The 19,187-nt window shown below is 39.6% G+C and overlaps 1 protein-coding gene across 2 annotated transcripts in view; it reads right to left on the bottom strand.

The window, feature by feature from the left end:
- The window catches only part of lap3 (leucine aminopeptidase 3), a 37,143-nt gene extending 18,179 nt beyond the window's left edge, over positions 1-18,964 (bottom strand). For both annotated transcript variants that reach the window (XM_073064947.1, XM_073064946.1), the window contains exons 1-7: positions 18,788-18,964; positions 13,841-13,956; positions 12,957-13,011; positions 7,799-7,904; positions 1,702-1,861; positions 961-1,125; positions 309-467 (exon numbers count right to left, since the gene is read on the bottom strand). In XM_073064947.1, the coding sequence (XP_072921048.1) occupies positions 309-467; positions 961-1,125; positions 1,702-1,861; positions 7,799-7,904; positions 12,957-13,011; positions 13,841-13,956; positions 18,788-18,889 (863 nt within the window). In that variant the 5' untranslated portion in view covers positions 18,890-18,964. The remainder of the gene's footprint in view (positions 1-308; positions 468-960; positions 1,126-1,701; positions 1,862-7,798; positions 7,905-12,956; positions 13,012-13,840; positions 13,957-18,787) is intronic.
- Between the last annotated feature and the right edge of the window lie 223 nt (positions 18,965-19,187).

Here is a 19,187-nt window from a genome sequence, read left to right on the forward strand (position 1 = left end):
GCATCCCATTTCTGCTTCAGGTAAGAGTGCTGGGAAGAGTCTATACTTCAAGCTGAGGTCTACCATACCATTGCGAAAAATAGGAAGTCTTACTTATAGTAGTAAACTCGGATTAAGAAAATAATGATTTTGCCTATGCATTTGCATTGTAAATTTTCTCAAAGGCATTCTCCTAAAACACTTGCCTTCAAAATGAACATGCCAGAACATTAATAAATAACTTGATTTAATCTCCAACATTTTGGTCAGCACACTAGTAAGTGTTATAAAGAAGAATGCTTATATAAAACTAAAAGTTCAGAACTCACCTGTCAAATGTAATACCTTTTCCGACAAAAACTAATGGTGATTCACTGGGGACTGCAGAACCATTATAGTGAATCTCTAAAAATACTGGCTCTTCATCTGAACCTTTGGCTACGCTAAGGAAAGCTCCCATCTGTTGCTCCTCAATCCAGGATTTGGATCTACGAAAAATGTATGGAAAATAGTATGTCAGTATCAGACAGAATACCTATTATTTTCAATTCACTAACTCTTGGAAATACTGGCAGTGATGACTTGACTTATCCCTAGTTTCTTCAGTGTCTTTCTCAATTATTGGAATCACTGTTCAGCACAATTGAAGTCATAAATAGGAAAGACCAAGTAAGCCACAGTTTCTTTCCCTTACTGAGATTATCAACAAATTGGCATTTTACATCAGTTTCATTTTCACTGAAACTTCATTTGTTTTTACTGAGGAAATTAATTATTTGACTTTGGATTCTCAGATTCTTGACTAATAAACAAGCCTCTAAACAAGTCCAATAAATACTCACCTTCATAATTAATTACAGGTACTATTAATAGCTCAATAATGCCTGAGAATAATATATTCAACTACAAAAATGCCAATTTTTCATCAGTTCAGCAATTCTATCTTTCATTTTGTTATTTAAAACAAAATGCAGGAATTACCTTATGTGCACTTTAATGTTATCACTTGTAGAATACAGCGTTTCTTGAATGATCTCTGCAAAGCTAGTTGGAGTTAAGTAATTAGCTGGTGCTTCCATCAAATGCCGAGCCAAATTTTGCCCTTCTGCATATAGTACTCCTCTTTGCCATGCTTCATTTTCCAAACTAGCAAAAATAGAGTATTCTCAATTACTGCCTGCTAAATTTGACCTAATTTAATGGTGAACAAAATATTAAGCAATTAAGTTCTAATCTGAGAAGAGAATAATTAATGAAAAAAATCAAATTATGGAATCTCCAGTACTTTAATCTATTAAATAATTATGTAATTTCCATACACACACATACAGTAGTGGCAAATAATAAAACAAAGTTAAAGACAAATAATTACATACCATAATTTTTAAAAGCTTAAACCAATAAGACTAAAACAGAAAAAGTGCAATTACTTTAAATCTCAAACAAAAGTAGTTGGAGACATTAGAAGAACAGTCTCCATTTCTCTGAAGACAACATTCATTATTCAAAGGAATCTTAATCAACATCACAACTGAAACCAGAAGAGAACGCACTGTATCAGTAAGAAGAGATGCAAACAAGTTATAAATCCTGCTATGTTTAGATTTTGGTTAAAATAAGAACCCAGCAAAATATTAGTAATTCAGTACTTGGTTGAAAAAAAAACAAAATATCCTTTTTAAAAAAAAGCAGGGTTTCTGTATATACAAAATACTTCAATACCTTCCATATGGTTTGACAGTGACTGCTGTTTTCTTTTTCTTCTTTAGCTCATTATACTCAAATAAACCCAAAACAGATCCTTCTGCTGCACACTGGGCATCTCCACATGGATCAACTTCCACATGAGTAACCTCTAGATCTTGTAACTGCCTACATCCAACTGAAAGACATACAAAAGCTAAATTTTCTGCTACTGAAGCCCTGCATACGTTTTTTTTAAGAAAAACTGACTCATATCCTTAAAAAATATGACTAACAATTAAACTAATAATGCACATCAGATTTTATAATTACTACTAAATTTGTGTGACATATACAAATAAAAACTTATAATTTTAGATTTGCTAACAGCCATTAAACCGTAAATAAAAAGCTGTAAACACCCAGAAAGTTATTGAGCTGAGCTTATAATGTAAACACAGCTGCAACAAGGTCACTCACTGCACTGCTTCTAAATTCACTACTCACACAAACCTATTATAGAAACAGAGGGCAAGCTTTGACGATTCTCTGCCCCACGGGGCAATGCAAGGTATGACTGGTGATCAGGTGTCAAGCACCTGAATTGATACTTGGCTGCTGTTAGGGAGTATTCTGGAGTTATGTGAATATAGCAGATATTAATTCAAATGAGATCCAGGTTTCAGTTCCTTTGTAATTGTGTTTAAGTTAAGGAAGTTTGCAACTAGCCTTCAGTTTTTTTTGTAAATTGCAGACAGCAAATTAAAGTTAAAAGCACAGGCTGCTCCACAGACCAAGAGATTGCATATGCAAGAGCCAATTGTTAAAATCACGGAGTTGTGTTCATTGGCTCGCATCAAACCAGGCAACTGGCTAAGTTATCTGCACCGTTGTGACTCGAGGCCAAGCTGGTAGACCAGATGGATGTTGTCACTTAACATATCAAACATGGTCATAGGTATAGGCAATCAATAGTTTTTGTATACTTACCATATTTGCGTACTCAGAGACAGCCCTGGCAACAGTAATGTTCGGGGTCTGACTCTCTGTTGTCAAAAGGTTTTAGGATATTTGTGTTAACTAGTTTCTCCTAAGGACAATTGGACCTTCAGAGGTGTCTTATCAATTAAATGTGCTTCCACTATGTCTCTCAAAGGAACAATTTGTCAATCCAAACTACTGAAGTATATAATGTCATTGTAAGTACTGAAATTGTATTGAATCACCTGTGATCTTAGATCTCAGGGACATTAAAAAAATGTGATGTACTTTTGAGTTTGTGAGACTCTACAGAGAGTGTCTCCAGAATGGCATCTGTTGTGACGAATAAAGACTTCTATATCACCATCTTCAGTGTCTCTCTAGTGATTTTAGTCACAGTCATAACAGCTGGAGGCACGTCCAGTTTACAATCATGACCCACAGTGTGGCCAGTGATTTTAGCAATCTAAGTGGGTGAGTATTTTGAAAAAAAGATTACACCCATAATTAAATCTGTTTAGGTAAATGACCCCAGGATCACAGAGTATCAAAGGACACAGTGGAGAGCTGAACTAGTAAATACAAAAGTGTGTGCGTATGTGTGTGCAAGCGCGCATGTTTTGTGTAAGAAACCATCTATCAGACAACACATGGTAGTTTGGTGAGACAGGGAAATCAGTGGCAATAGGTGGTTACTGACTATTCAGAATGACAGAGGGTAAGTATATACTAATTCGCTAAGCAACATAGTAAGTGGAGCATGGCGAATAAGAATACTTGGGAAGTGTGGGGGATACTATTCATGACACCAGAGGGTGCATGTTTACTTGTTCAGTGGGCAATGAATTACATACAGTGTGGCCACTGAGAACACTTGGGTACTGTGGGTGAAACCATTTGGGATGCCTGAGGGTGCATGTATACATGTTCAGGGAATTCTTTTGTGTGTTTGACTGTGCATGGGAAAACCTGAGAATCAAAGCCTAATACACGTGATAGTGCAAAAATATTTAACTGTCTACATAAAAGAGATATAGCAACATTGTGGGCTCAATTAGGAAGAGGGGAGAGCTCAGAGTATATACTGTACTCTAATGGTTGCCAACCAATCGATCGCGATCGACCGATCTTTGAGACTTTCCCAATAGATCCTGAAAAAAAAAGAAAAATGCACACCAGGCAGAAAAGACCGGAAGCAACCCAGAAACAACCTCTCCCCACAAACAGCTCTCCCAGCGGTAGCACTGCTACATCACCATTATCCTAATCGGCATCAACCTATCTTTATAATGCTCACATTACAACACTTCTCCCCCTTTAAATTCCAACATTGCGCAAAGGTAAAAGAACTGGGAAATGAAAAACAGTGGTGTAATTAGCTTGCGTACCTCTGAAACTTATACTACTGTCTCAGCAACAGTTTACCAATACAAAACATCTGAAAAACGTGGCAGATTGAACATTCAGTCTAACAAACTGTCCATTCCAATATTCAGTCTGTCAGGAGGTTTGCGAGGGTGCTGTGCTGCAACAGATGAAAATTATTAAATCCAAGTACAGGAGCTGTCTTACTGACAGACACCTCACAGACTGTCTCAAACTGGCTGTCTGTAGTTATGAGCCAAATTTCAGGGAACTAGCAGAAAGTATTCAGCCCCAGTCATCACACTGAGTGTAACAGTCAATTTTTATTCATTTATTTTTTCTGTTGAAATAAAATTAAATAATGAAACATAGAATTAAAGGTGGTGTAATGTAAGCATTATAAAAATAAGTAATACCAATTAAGATAATGGTAACATAGCAACATTCCCGCTACGGAAAGCCGCCTGCGAAGAGAGACCGCTTCCGGGGCTGAGGGGCTCCACTTCCGGTCCCTTCTGCCCTGTGCACATGCATGCGTCTAAGTGATTTAGTCGGTCGATCTTGCCTTTCACTGAGGCCGAGGTAGGGGATCTTGGGCTTAAAAAGGTTGGCAACCACGAGAAGGTTGAACAGAGAATGGACAAAGCTGGGTGGGTTAAGACCTGGACCCCAGAGTACATTGATAGTGGTGGAAAAGCCAATCAAAGCGGAAGGAAGATAAAGCAGCAGTCATTCTATATCATGTATATTTACAAGAGAGAACAAAGTGCCTGGAATCACATAGTGTACAAATAGTAGAACTACAGAAGAGAAGGGATGAGTACAGGGAACAGTGAGACAGAATACAAATGGAGAGCTGGACAGATTAAAGGAAGTTAAACATTTACAGGAAGAGAGAGAGAGACAGTAGTGAAAAATGGGCAGAACAATTAGAACAATACATGACTAAATCAGTAAGGGATCTGGGCAGACTGAGCAGTAAATGGGAAAAGGCCCAGTAGGTGGGTGCTCAGTGGGAAGCAGCCATGAGAATAACCTCTGAGGAAGATGATGAAGTAAACTGGGAAGTTGACAAGTGGGAAAGGACCCACAACCAGGAGAGGTTTTACCGTGTAGTGTATGTTGGAATGGAACCTATAGAAACCAGGCAAAGACAGGCTCAGAACCCCGGTGATTCCACACTCCTCACCACCATTCACAAATTCTTCACTCCAGGAGAAAAGCAGAGCATCCTATCCAAAATGTCCTCTTTAGAGCTGCATGTGGCAATGCAGAATTTTGGCACAAGTTAGAAGAATGATCAAAATCCACCAGCTGTGTCCTACTCCACAGATATACACATATTGGTTAAAGCTAACTGTCCAAGAAGTACCTGAAACAGCATGATTCCACAGGTGCAGGATGGAGCATGGGCAACTCATGGGAATGCCAGCAATGAGGAAAGATATCAGAACTTTAAGGGAGTAGTGAGGCAACGACTTGGAGGAGTGGGGAGTGATAATGTCAGTTGTTCAGAAGGCCAATGAACCTGCCATGAACAATGCAGAGTGAAAATACCAGGCCTATGAGGAAGATTCAGGGTTTGGCAATCCAGGGAGGGATAATTCAGTTAAAAGAAGGGTTGAGCTGAACCCACCAGGAGGTTTTTGATTTGGGGATAATGGTGTGATCCACCTACTCCACAGTAGTTTCATGAGCTGGGTAAATAGATCGAGAGAGAGGGAAGAAGGTCACAAGGTGGCGTGCAGACACGATGCTGTGAAGTCACAGGAACCTTGCATTGTTGGTCACTGACCAGGGCACGTAGCGAGGGACTGCTGTGCTAGACACAGAAGGGCAGAGGCAATAATTTGTGACAGCTGAGGTCTCCCAGGCTAGAGACAGTGCCCTAACAGGAGAAAGGGACATGAAAGTCATCCACCAAGAAATGTAGAGACTACAACAGAATCAAAGTCCTCAACCCTGACAGTGCCTTCTGTCCAATCTGACTGTTGACCAGATTACAGAACTAGAAAACACAGCCTCACAGTCAGACAAATAGCTGGCAGCAACCCCCAGGGTTGTGGGCTAGATTCAATCTTGCTTGGGTAAAGATAAACCCAGTTAAAATAAAGAGGGATGTGCATAAACCCCATAAGCAGTATCCCATAAAAACCGATGCACTGACAGTGGTCCAGAGTAAAGTGAAGGACTAAAACATCAGGGGATAATATGAAGAGACCTCATCAATCATTAACTCACCTATATGGCCAGTAAAGAAACCAGACAGATCATATCAGTTAACAATAGACTATACAGTGCTCAAAAAGACCATATTGAGATGGCATCTCATTGTCTTCAGCCCTGCCACAATCCTGAATGGCCTGTCTCCAGAAGATAACACTTTCTCAGCTCTAGACATTGTTAATGGATTTTGGGCTCCTATTAGCACCCGAGTCCCAAGACTGATTTGCCTTCACCCTAGGTGGATAACAGTACACATGGACCACAGTCTCCCAGGGATTCCACAATAGACCAGCCATTTTTCACAAGGTCACTGCACATTCTTTGGGAGAAGCACAAATATCCCAAAACTTTTTGACAACAGAGTCATTTACCTAAAATCAATATTGCCAGGGCTGTCTCCGAGTACACAAATATGGGATGTACACAAAAACTATTGATTGCCTATACCTGTGAATATGTTTGATACATTAAGTGACAACATTCATCTGGTCTGCCCACTTGCACTCAAGTCACAATGACGCAAATAACTTAACCATGTTGTCTGGTCGGATGCAGGCCAATTAACACAAACCCGTTGTTTTAACTTTTGGCTCTTGCATATACAATCACAGTCTGTGGAGCAGCCTGTGCTTTTAACTTCAATGTACTGCTTGCAATTTACAAAAAAACTGAAAGCCAATTACAAGCTCCCTGATTTACATTTACAATAATGTAAATGTAAATAATGTGAGGGGAGAGGTGGATAGGTGAGGGAGGAGGAGATAATGTAAGAAGCTAGGAGGGATAGGTAGAAAAGATAAAGGCTGAAGAAGGAATCTAATGGGGAGGACAGTGAACCATGGAAGAAAGGGAAGGAGAGGAACCAGAGGGAGTGATGAACATGTGAGGAGGAGTGAGAAGGTAACCACAGAAGAGGGAGGGGGGAGGGAGGAGAAATTACTGGAAGTAAGAGAAATCAATGTTCATGCTATCAGGCTGGAGGCCTCCCATACAGAATACGAGATGTTGCTCCTGCAACCCGAGTTTGAGCTCATTATAGCAGTAGAGGAGACCATGAACAGACATGTTAGAATGGGAATGGAAGGTTGAATTGAAATGGGTAGTCATCCAGTCTTGTGAGGCACTAAGTATGGACATATTGCTATTATGATAGTGAGAGGATGGAGTAGGGTAGATGTGTGGGAAATGGGAGATGTGGGTTTTTTTAAACTACTTCAGAAAAAAAAAGAAATGAAGGTGAACTAAAGTCCATCTTTTTTAAAGTTGGCTTTTTAAAAATTCATTCTATATATAATATGAAGCAATTAGTTATTAAGTTCTCATGAATTTTAAGCAGCAACAATTTTTGAATTATTTCTGACATTGCCACAAGCCAGCAGCTAACCATTTATGATCTTGGGAAAAGATAAAAATATCAAAAGTGGTAATAACCTGTCTTCATTGTACCATTACTCTTTATTATTTTAAAAGTATTTCCACACATTAAACTGTAGTTTTGATTTGTCACTGATCTTAATGTATTTTTAGCTGCTAATAAAAATCATAGATAAATTAAGGAATTTACCTGCTATAGCAGCTCGAATATTTTCTTTGCCTTCATCACATTGTTCCAAACTATTAACTCCAGCATTTTTGTCACCAAGACCAACAACTACAATATGGGGAAAATCCTATTAAAGCAAATTTTTTTATGATAAGAGGGTAGATGTAATATTTTACTGTAAATCTTTTTCTTCCTTCTAAAACATCTTAAAATAACATTGGGTTGAAGTTTCAAGTTGATCTACAATGACCACAGGGTGGTTAAATTACCAGACAAATAATCCAGAGGCCTGGACTAATAATCCAGAGTTCAAACCTCAGTCTCATAGCTATGGATTTTAAATCCAGTTAATATTTTTATTAATCTGAAAAAAAGAGTCATTAATGATAACCAGAAATTACCAGATTATTGTAACACTCCAGCTGGAAACAAATCTGCTCCTTTTATCTGATCTGGCTAATGTGGTTAAGGATACACAATTATGTTGTGCTATATTCACAATGTTTAGATTTTTTTTAAAAACTGAAAACAAAAGCTGGAGAATAGGACTGACTATAAAAAGATGGGCAGTCCTTCTCCATTATAATAATTCAATGAATCAGACCTGGCCCATACCAAACATATGTAACTTTATGTTCAGCTATCCAAGAAGAGTACTTTCACAGATGTGAAGCAACACAGGTCTCCATTCATAATGTGGAAACATACAATGAAAACCAGAACTTAAATAAAAATCTGCACCTCAGAAGGAAAAAAAAGACTGCAATGGAGAAATCAAACACAAGGTGGAACATTCTCCAGAACGCTTTCACATGACCATAAAATATAGCACTGTCAGACCATTCAGTCCATCAATTCTGCTCTACCATTCAATCACGACTAATTATTCTTTCAATCTCTAACCTCCCTACCCATCAAGAAACTATCAATCTCTGCATTAAATACATCTACTTACTTGGCCTTCACAGCCCTCTGTGGCAACAGGTTCCACAGATTCACAAACATCTGGCTGAACAAACTGCACTTCATCTCAGCTTTAAAGTGACATCCCTTTATTCTGAGGCTGTGCCCTCAGATCCTAAACTCTCCTACTGATGGAAACATCCTCTCCATGTTCACTCTATCCAGGCCTTTCAGTATCCAATAGGCTTCCATACAATCCCACTCATCCTTCCAAATTCCATCAAGTTCAGGCTCAGAGAGATCAAACATTCCTCAGATATTAAGCCTTTCATTCTTGGAATCATTCTTGTGGAACTTTTCTGAACCCTTTCCATAGATATGGGGCCAAAAGTTGCTCCAAATTCCAAATGTATTGACCAACATTTTGTAGAGCCTCAGCAGTACATCTTTGCTTTTATACTCTAGTCCTCTCAAAATGATTAACATGTATTTGCCTTCTTTTGTACTGACTCAACCTACAAGTTAATCTTAAGGGAATCCTGAACTGGGACCCCAAGTCCTATTGTACCTCTAATTTCTGAATTTGCTTCTCAAATTCCATTCAGTGCGAGCTTCCAGTTACCAGTTATTTTATTTCTCAATCCCACTCCCATTTTGATCTCTCTGTTGGCTTCCGACACTGCTCCAATAACATCCAATATAAACTTGCACCTCATCTCACATCATATCCCTATGAACATCTCATATCACTATGAACAATGAATTCAAGAATTTCAGCTAACCATCTGTTTTGGACAAATACTTCTGTTTTTGTTTGCCTCATTTCTATACTATCTCCAACTGCCATTACTTAAAAGTAATGATTACCTTGATTGCTTTGGCCCACATGGCATCAAAGACATAGCCTTTCTTCACTCCACCCCTTCCCTCTTCTGTAAGTTAAAAATATGCTTGCATTCAGACTTTTCCAGTCTGATGAAGGATCACCGATGACAAAAATTGACTGTTTCATCCTCCACGGATTCTGCTGAATGTTTCCGGCATTTGGTCTCATGAAGCACTACAGCACAGAAACGGGCCCTTTCACTCATCTAATCCATGACCAACTATGATTCTGCTTTGTCCCTCCACACTCCCACCACCCTCTGAGAGAAAAAGTCCCCCCCTTAGGTTGCCCTTAAATATTTTACCTTTCATTCTTAATTTATAACCTCTATTTCTAGTCTCATCCAACCTCAGTGGAAAAATCCTGCTTGCATTTACCGTCATCACTTCGTAAACCTCTATCAAATCTCTCTTCATTCTCCTTCACTCTAGGGAATAAAGCCCTAACTATTAAACCTTTCCCTATAACTCAGGTCTTCAAATCCCAGCACCATCATTGGAATTTATTTTTCTGCACTCTTACAATCTTACTGATCTTTCTTATAAATAAGTGACCAGAACTGAACACAATACTTCAAAGGCAACATGAGTGAATCTGCAGATGCTGGAAATAAATAAAAAACACGAAATGCTGGCAGAACTCAGCAGGCCAGACAGCATCTATGGGAGGAGGTAATAACGACGTTTCGGCCCGAAATGTCGTTATTACCTCCTCCCATAGATGCTGTCTGGCCTGCTGAGTTCTGCCAGCATTTTGTGTTTTTTTACAATACTTCAAATTAGTTCTCACCAACATTTTATATAAATTCAGCATAACATCCTGTAATCAATACATTAATTTATGAAGGTCAATGTGCCAAAAGCTCTTATGATCCCATGTATCTGTGACAATACTTCCAAGGACTTATGGATCTGTATTCCCAGATTCCTTTGTTCTACTGCACTCCTCAGTACCCTATTATTCACTGCCTAAGTTTGGTTTGTCAAGCCAAGTCACTTTTTATTGTCATTTCGACCATAACTGCTGGTACAGTACACAGTAAAAACGAGACAACGTTTTTCAGGACCATGGTGCTACATGAAACAGTACAAAAACTACACTGAACTACGTGAAAACAACACAGAAAAAAAAACTACACTAGACCACAGACCTACCCAGGACTGCATAAAGTGCACAAAACAGTGCAGGCATTACAATAAATAATAAACAAGACAATAAGCATGGTAGAGGGCAGTAAGTTGGTGTCAGTCCAGGCTCTGGGTATTGAGGAGTCTGATAGCTTGGGGGAAGAAACTGTCACATAGTCTGGTCCTCCCAAAGTGAACACTTTATACTTGTCCGCATTAAATTCCATCTGCCATTTTTTCAGCTGGTCCAGATCCCACTGCAAACTTTGATAGTCTTCCTTGCTGTCCGCTATTTTGATGTCATCTGACAGTAAAATTTATTATCAGAGTACATGCATGTCACCACACATAAAACCTGAGAATGTCCGTGGGAAAAGAATCTCGAGGTTGCATGTAGTGACATGTATGCACTCTGATAATAAATTTTACTTTGAGATTTGCTGATCTAGTTTACCACATTATCATCTATATTGTTGATATAGATGACAAACACAATGGACCTAGCACTGATCCCTGCAGTACACCACTTGTCACAGACCTCCAATCAGAGAAGCAACCATCTACTACCACTCTCTGGCTTCTCAAACAAAGCCAATGTTTAATCCAATTTACTACCTCATCCTGAATGTCAAGCAACTGAACCTTCTTGATCAGTCTCCCATGCGGGTCCTTGTCGAAGCCTTGCTAAAGTCCACGTGCACAACATCCACTGCCTTGCCTTCATCAACTTCCCTGGTAATCTCTGCAAAAATCTCTATAAGATTGGTTAGACATAACCTACCACACATAAAGCCACATTGGCTATCCCTACTCTGGCCCTGTCTCTACAAGTACTTACTACATATCCAGTCCCTAAGAATACCTTCCAATAATTTATCCATTACTGATGTCAGGCTCACCAGCCTTTAATATCCCGGCTTATCCTTAGGGAGTTCTTGAACAACAGAACATTTGCTATCCTCCAGCACTTCACCTGCGTCTCAGGACATTTTAAATACCTCTACTATGGCTCCTGTAACTACTGCCCTAGCCTCCCACAAGGTCTGAGGGCCGGGCCATTTATTCACCCTAATGTGCCACAAGACAGCAAGCACCTCCTCTTCTGTAATTTGTACATAGTCCATGACCTCACTGCTGTTTTTCCTCAGTTCTATTGACTCCCAGTCCATCTCCTGAGTAAATACAGATGCAAAGAATCCATTAAGATCTCCCCATCTCCTTTGACTCCATACATAGATGACAATACTAATCTTTAAGGGGACGAATTTTGTCCTTTGCTTTTAATATATCTATAGAACCTCTTGGAAATCTCACCTTGTCTGCTAAAGCAACTTCATAGCTTATTTTAGCCCTCCTGTTTTCCCTCATATTCTCTTTTTTTTTAATCCTCGAACACCCCATTTGTTCCAAGCTGCGTAGATCCAGCCTATGCATCTCCTTCAACTTCTTAAGCAGGGCCTCAATATCTTTCAAAAAACCTATTTTCCCTAAACTTGTCAAACTTGACTTTTATTCTGATAGGAGCATACAAACTCTATACTTTCACAACTTCACTTCTGAAGGCCTCCAATTTAGCAAGTACGCCTTGGCCAGAAAACAAGCTTTCTCAATCTACTCTTGCCAGATCCTTTCTGATGCCATCAACATTGGCCTTTCTGCAATTTGGAATCTCAATCTGAGGACCTGTCCTATCCTTCTCCATAATTATTTTGAAACTAATCAAATTATGATCAGAAGATCCAAAGTGCTTCCCTACAAATATTTCTGTCACCTGCCCAGGTTTTAGTTCTACATATTAGTTCTACATAACTATTTTGGTTTCAACGAAAAGCTAATTTAGGGAGGAATTATAGAAATGCAATAATTATCAAGCTTCTTCAATGTCTGTATTTTGGCAGACTGTATTGATGCAAGCTCTGAACTGTATTCAACCTCATAACAGATTGCCAACTCCAAAGTAATTACCATGCACAAAATTTTGTAATTTCCTAATTTGGTAATTTAAATAATGAAGAGACGGTGTGATTAGATTCTGAATGTATTATAATATTATAATAGCTTATAATAACCAGATCACCTAATACATTTATAATAAACAGAAAACTCCGTGCATTTTGATGTGCTTGTAAAAAAGTAATTAGAATTATCAGATAATTTCCATAATTTATATACTCAATCACATCATTCATCAATAAAATCAGTATTTTAACATTCCTTCATTGACTTGAATGAAGCATTAAACAGATTTAATCTGAAAACATACCTGATGCAGTCCATAAAATATCCGGCTTCTTCCTTTCTTAAGTGCAGGACCAGATCTTAAAAATAAGCATAATTGTAAATAGAAGACTAAAACATAAAAATGTTAAAAAACTTACTGCTGCATTACTTACCACCCCTCATGACAATCCACAGGAGATCTTTTAGTTTTCCAAGCATGTCCCTGTCCTATACAATCAGTGGCACTGTCAGTCATCATAAAATCAAATTTTCACTCAAACTCCCATTTATTTTGCTATTTCTCATACTGAAAATGCCCATTTTCAATTTCATCTCTGATTACTTCACTCAAATCTTCTCATCCAAATGTAGCACTTTGGGGAAATTTAACATGCATATTGCCAAGTTAAAAATGATCCCATAATGTAGTGATCCTACAATCTATTTGACCAATATCTGCATGTATAATAGCATCAGGGTGGAGGGGAAGGCACGGTAACATAGCGGATAGCAGAATTGCTTTACAGCACAAGCAAACATCAATCAGGGCTCTATTCCAGCTACTGTCTGTAAGGGATTTATACGTTTTCCCTATGACCACATGGTTTTCCTCCAGATGCTCTGGTATTCTCCCACATTCCAAAGTCAACCGAGTTCGGGTTAGTAAACCAGGGGCATGCAATAGCATGGTGATGCTTGCAGGCTGCTCCAACACATGCCTAATGCAAATGACACATCTCATTATATGTTTCAAGGTACCTGTGACAAATCAAATTAATCTCCCTCTAAGTTTTTTTCACTTCTACTGTGCGACAGTGTACACTCATACAATAAACAAATGATTCAAGAATATATTGAACTCATTCATAGCAATCAAATATCTTTCCCATAATTTGTCTCCAAATTATCTTTGAAAATTATACTTACATGGTCAAAAGTTCCTTAAGTCTTCCAGATATAGAAAAGTCAAATGCCTCTCCTGCTTTTGTGAACTGAACAGATTCATCCACTTTTCCTCCCTCATATACACCAAGGACCAGGCCCTACAGAAAAATGGCATCAAGAAAAAACATTAAACACAATATACTTCAAAAGCTACTTCAATAAATTTGTTTTGCCTCAATTATATGTAAATTAAAATTCTCAACATAAACTCAAGAAATTCTGCAGATACTGGAAATTTTGAAGAATGCACACAAAATGCGGGAGAAACTCAGCATGTCAGGCAGCATCAACGGAGGGAAATAAACAGTCAACATTTCGGACCAAGACCTTCATCAGTCACAGCACATTGTGCGAGTTGCTGCTTTATACATGTTACATGCTCCACTATGTAATATGTGTATGTTGTCCAACATCATTATTCCCTCAGTATTTTCTGCCTTGTGTTCTCTCTGTGCTCCTCAATCACTGATTCGCAATCTTGATTTTCACATCTAACACTAACATTTACAATAGTAAAACTCTGACAAGACTTAACCAATTGCTCGGAAATCCTGATGATTTGGCATCTGGCTGACTTATTAGCTCAGAATGTGTCGCAGTCCAGAGCACAAGCAGGATTTGGAGCCAGTGCTGAGAGTATGGAGTGCAGATGTCGTCTGGTCAGTGGCTAGGCGCGTGGCCAAAGCTGGCATCAGCTCTAAAACACCAGGGGTCAGGAACAAATAGATATGCTACAGGAGCCAGGATCTGGAGTGCCCTTTAAACTCACCAAGTTCACTGGTAAACTTACTGCAATACTATGTTTCTTGTCGCAGAAAGTGAAAGCCAAGTATTTTTTTTATTAAACTTTTTTTATTGTGTTTTCAAGTAATTACAGAATAAAAGTGTATGAAAAAGAAAATGTACATTACCCCTCCCCCCTAACATCCCTATAGAAAAAAAAAGAAGAAAGAAAGAAAGAAAGCCTGGATATTGGAAGATCCCCACATGCTCCATGGAGTTCATAATAACTTTAGTATATATATTTATTTCTTTCCCCAAGTAACCAATTATTTCATCTTCGGAGCACCTATATATTTAATCCTATCTTTTGTAAATAAGGGCGCCAAATTTTCAGAAAGCCAAGTATATTGTGTACTAATAGAGTAACATACTCCAGAAAAGTCCGCCTAACCACCTAAGTCCCAGGGATACTACATTATCATTTTTACTGCACTGCCTTTAATCAATCCGCAATCATGTACTGATGCAGCCACACCACCAACATGAAGTGCTTCATGAGGCTGGTCATGCCACACATCAACTCCAGCCTCCCAAACAAGCTCGACCTACAGCAATTTGCCTACCGCCATAACAGGTCTCCAACAAGTACCGTCTCCCTGGCCAATTAGTTATGAAGTTAGAAAAGGAAGCTCATGAGAGTGTCAGGCAATGGTGTGAAAACAAACTTGGGAGATGTTAAGAGGGTACAAGTCCAAAGAACATCTGGGGTAAGAGAACAAAAAACTTTGTAACCCTCACAAGTAGTTAAGGATGAAAGGTAAGCTGGGCTAGAAAGCACAAAAGATACATCTTACAGAGTCAGAATGCACGAATGAGAACCTAAATGGACACTTTTGTATCTGTCTTCACTGGAGAGATGCCATCGGCTCAGTAGTTCACAGAGACAATACTGGATGAGTAATTTGAAAATAAGGTTGGCAGTTGTCAAAGCAGATATTGTCACATGGCTCAGAGCGCGAGTACCTAAAGCTAATGAGGGAACTTAAGCGTCTATTTAATAGAAAATCTTAACACAAATTTCCAATGCATCTTCGATAGCGGCATCTTTAAAAATGTGAAGATGAAGGGCATTGGGAAAAATGCAGGATAATACTAGAACTGTCAGGCTGTGTCAGTGGTCAAGTTATTTATACTCCTGGGGACTACCATTACTAACAGATCGAAGTGGGACAAGCACGTTATGATCATCATTAGGAAGGCCCAGCAGTGATTGTTCTTCCTACATCAGCTATGGAACCTAGCATCTCGGAGTGTATTCTGATGGATTTTTACTCAGCCATCATTGAGTGTTGTGACCACGTCTATCACTTTATGGTTTCCTGCCTCTTCTGTCCGCTCCAAGTTCAGGTTGCAGCGAGTGCTCCACTCAGTGGCTGTCAGCTACTGACACTAAAGAACGTGTTCACTGACAGAGCAAAGAGCCAGAAAATCTATTGCTCACTCCACCCACCCTAGCAGTCACCTATTCACCAAAGTGCCATCGGGGGATGCTACAATTCCATCATCACCAGGACTACTCATCATCTCTGAAGCTTCTTTCCTGTAGCTATCTAGCATCTCAACAAAACTCACTCAGATGTAACACCCTAAACAAACCCTGGACAACATCTGTTAAATGGTCTTTCCTGCTCTCCTTGTTCTGTTTTTAATTATTGAGTGTGCTCATATGTTCATAATTATTTAAGTTGGATTATTGACTTTTCTGCAGGAGTATTCAGCTAATTGTTCATTGCTCATGGCTGTTTGCACTTGTCTTGTAAATTGCTGGTTGCTACTGTTTTCTGTTACGGTACTGTCCTGTGTTTTATGCTTGGCACCGAACCACAATCCTTTCTGGTACGTTTCATATACTGGCAATAAATTGATTCTGATTCTGAACCCAGCTGACTGGTGCAATAAGTGTTATGCTACAGTGCCACTCAAACCAGACTCAAGTCAGTCAGATTGTATCTTTACCTATAAAGATTGCTCATAAGTTAGATACAAACATAAACGCAACAAATTCCGTAGATGCTCAAAATCCAGAGCAACATACACAAAATGCTGCAGGACCTTAGGAGGCAAGGCTGCAAATATGGAATAAAAAGTCAGCATTTCGGGCCAGGATGTTCTCAGCCCGAAAAGTCAATTGACCATTCCTCTCTACAGATGTAGATACAAACATGCTTCTGCTTCTGGGAGAGATTAGAACCAGGAATAAAGTAACCACTAATAAAATCCAATCAGAAACAAACAATAAGTTAACCAGAAGTTGCCAAGAATATGGACTTTACCATTGCAGGTAATACTCCTGCTGAAGCGACAAACAAAAGAATTTTCGGATGGGTTTGATAAAACCACATGCAAAAAGATTCAGCTGTACCATAAATGGCAGAACAAGTCTGCTACAGTCCAATCCTGTGAACATCTGAAACCAACAGATCATTGCCAGAGAAGCAGTGGAGGTCATTTCACAAGCAGTAATCCAAAAAAATTACTTGGCATATGAGCAGCATGTGTTTATCTCCCCCAACTCTTCCTCTGCTACATTAGTGACTGCATTGGTGCTGCTTTCATGCCCCCATGCTGAGCTCAATTTCATCAACTTTACCACTCACTTCCACCCTGCCCTTCAATTCACTTGGCCCATTTTGGACTTCTCCCTCCCCTTTCTCGATCTCTGAAGATAAACGATCAACTGACATCTTTTATACACTCACCAATTCCCATGATTATCTTGACTATACCTCTTCCTAACTTATCTCTGGTAAAAATGCAAGTCCCTTTTCTTTGCAAAGTTTCTTTGTCTCTACCACATCCTTTCCCATTCCTTTCCACAGCATCAGAGATGTCCTCCTTCTTCAAAGAACTGGGTTTCCCTTCCTTCACCATTGATGTAGCTATCACCCACATCTGCTCTATTCCCTTTACAGCCGCACTCATCCCATCTTCCCGCCAGCTTAAGTGATGAGTTCTCTTTTCCCACCCACCTAGCTTCATCTATCACCTTCTCCCACTCTTATTCTGATATATGTTCCCTTCCTTTTCAGTCCTGAAGAAGGATCTCAACCCAAAATGTCAACTGTTTATTCATTTCTATAGATGCTGCCTGACCTGCTGAGTTTCTCCAGCATTTTGTACGTTGGTTTGAATCTCCAGCATCTGCAGAATCACTTGTGTTTATATGCTGATCTTGCCTGAATATCATTGAAAAACAGAGGACGACAAAAGTAGTGTGATCATTGCGTAAAGGCATTTTCAAAAGTGCTTGGCCAAGTCCCACGTAAAATACTGAGTGGAAATTTAAAGTGCTTACAATTTTTAAAAAAATTTGAACATCAAATTGGCTAAGGCAGTGAAGGAGAAAGTAAGGATGACTTTCAGGCTGGAGAAAATCCTACAAAATTGCACATGGGTTGATATCTTGTCAATTATTCATTTTAACAAAATATTAATAGAACTTAACAAGACATAATTGTAAGGACATTTGAGACAGAAAAGCATTAAATATTACATCTTGTTGGTTAGAACGAGGAAAAACAATCTTAGTTAAATAACATAATGCTGAAGCTGCAAAAACATACACAGCGGGATGTAGTCTTTGAAGCTGCCAGACAAACTGAGGATCTTGTAAAAGGCATATGCTATTCTTGGCTTTATCAGCAAAAAGAACACCAAAGAAATCGTACTAAATCCTTTGGGAAAATTGTTTAGGCTACAGTTGAGAATCTGCTTCAATTCCAGATATCACAGAAATGATAAAATTTAGGGTTTACCCATTAGAGCACAGCCTCAAGAGCTTAAGATTTTTTTCCCTAAAGAACTTTGTCGGTGTTAAATAACATTACAAAACAATCCCGGAGATTTAAGCATTTTATCTGAACGAGACAACTGTCCATCTTGTGTTGCTGGATGCAGTGAAGGGGCGAGATAGGAGTGCTTCAGGTGGACGTTCGAAGCTGAATTTATTGCACTTCTGTAGACACAATTACCAGGCTCTGAGGAAAGAGCGGGGATTAATTTCAGAGTCAATGGGATTCTCGTTCACCTCGGGGAGACACCCGAAGGACCAACTATCGGTCAGACACTAACGACCCCACGACCCACCCATTCCCCTGACCCGAAGCACATGGTGAAGTCCGAGTCGCCCCGCCTTGCTCACTGCACCTTAGAGCCGCTATTGGACCGGCAGAAACGGAGCGAGTTCCAGCCCGAACCAGCCCTCAAGAGGAAGCGCAGCGGCACCTTGCCGCAACCAGCGAGTGACATCTTCAAACGGCAAAAGTGGGAATAGATTCTGAGCTCGCAACGGTCGTGACGCTGATACCGCGGCTTCCCTACTCCCCGAACAGCGCTCCCGACGACCAGCCGACGCTATTACCGCGGTTTGTCTACTCCCCGAACAGCGATCCCGACGACCAGCCGACGCTATTACCGCGGCTTCTCTACTCCCCGAACAGCGCTCCCGACGACCAGCCGACGTTATTACCCCGGCTTCTCTACTCCCTAAACAGCGCTCCCGACGGCCAGCTGACGTCAGTGATCTGAAGGAAGGAACTGATGGCAT

The sequence above is a fragment of the Hemitrygon akajei genome, chromosome 13, assembly GCF_048418815.1.
Source record: "Hemitrygon akajei chromosome 13, sHemAka1.3, whole genome shotgun sequence".
In the NCBI taxonomy this organism is placed as follows: domain Eukaryota; kingdom Metazoa; phylum Chordata; class Chondrichthyes; order Myliobatiformes; family Dasyatidae; genus Hemitrygon; species Hemitrygon akajei.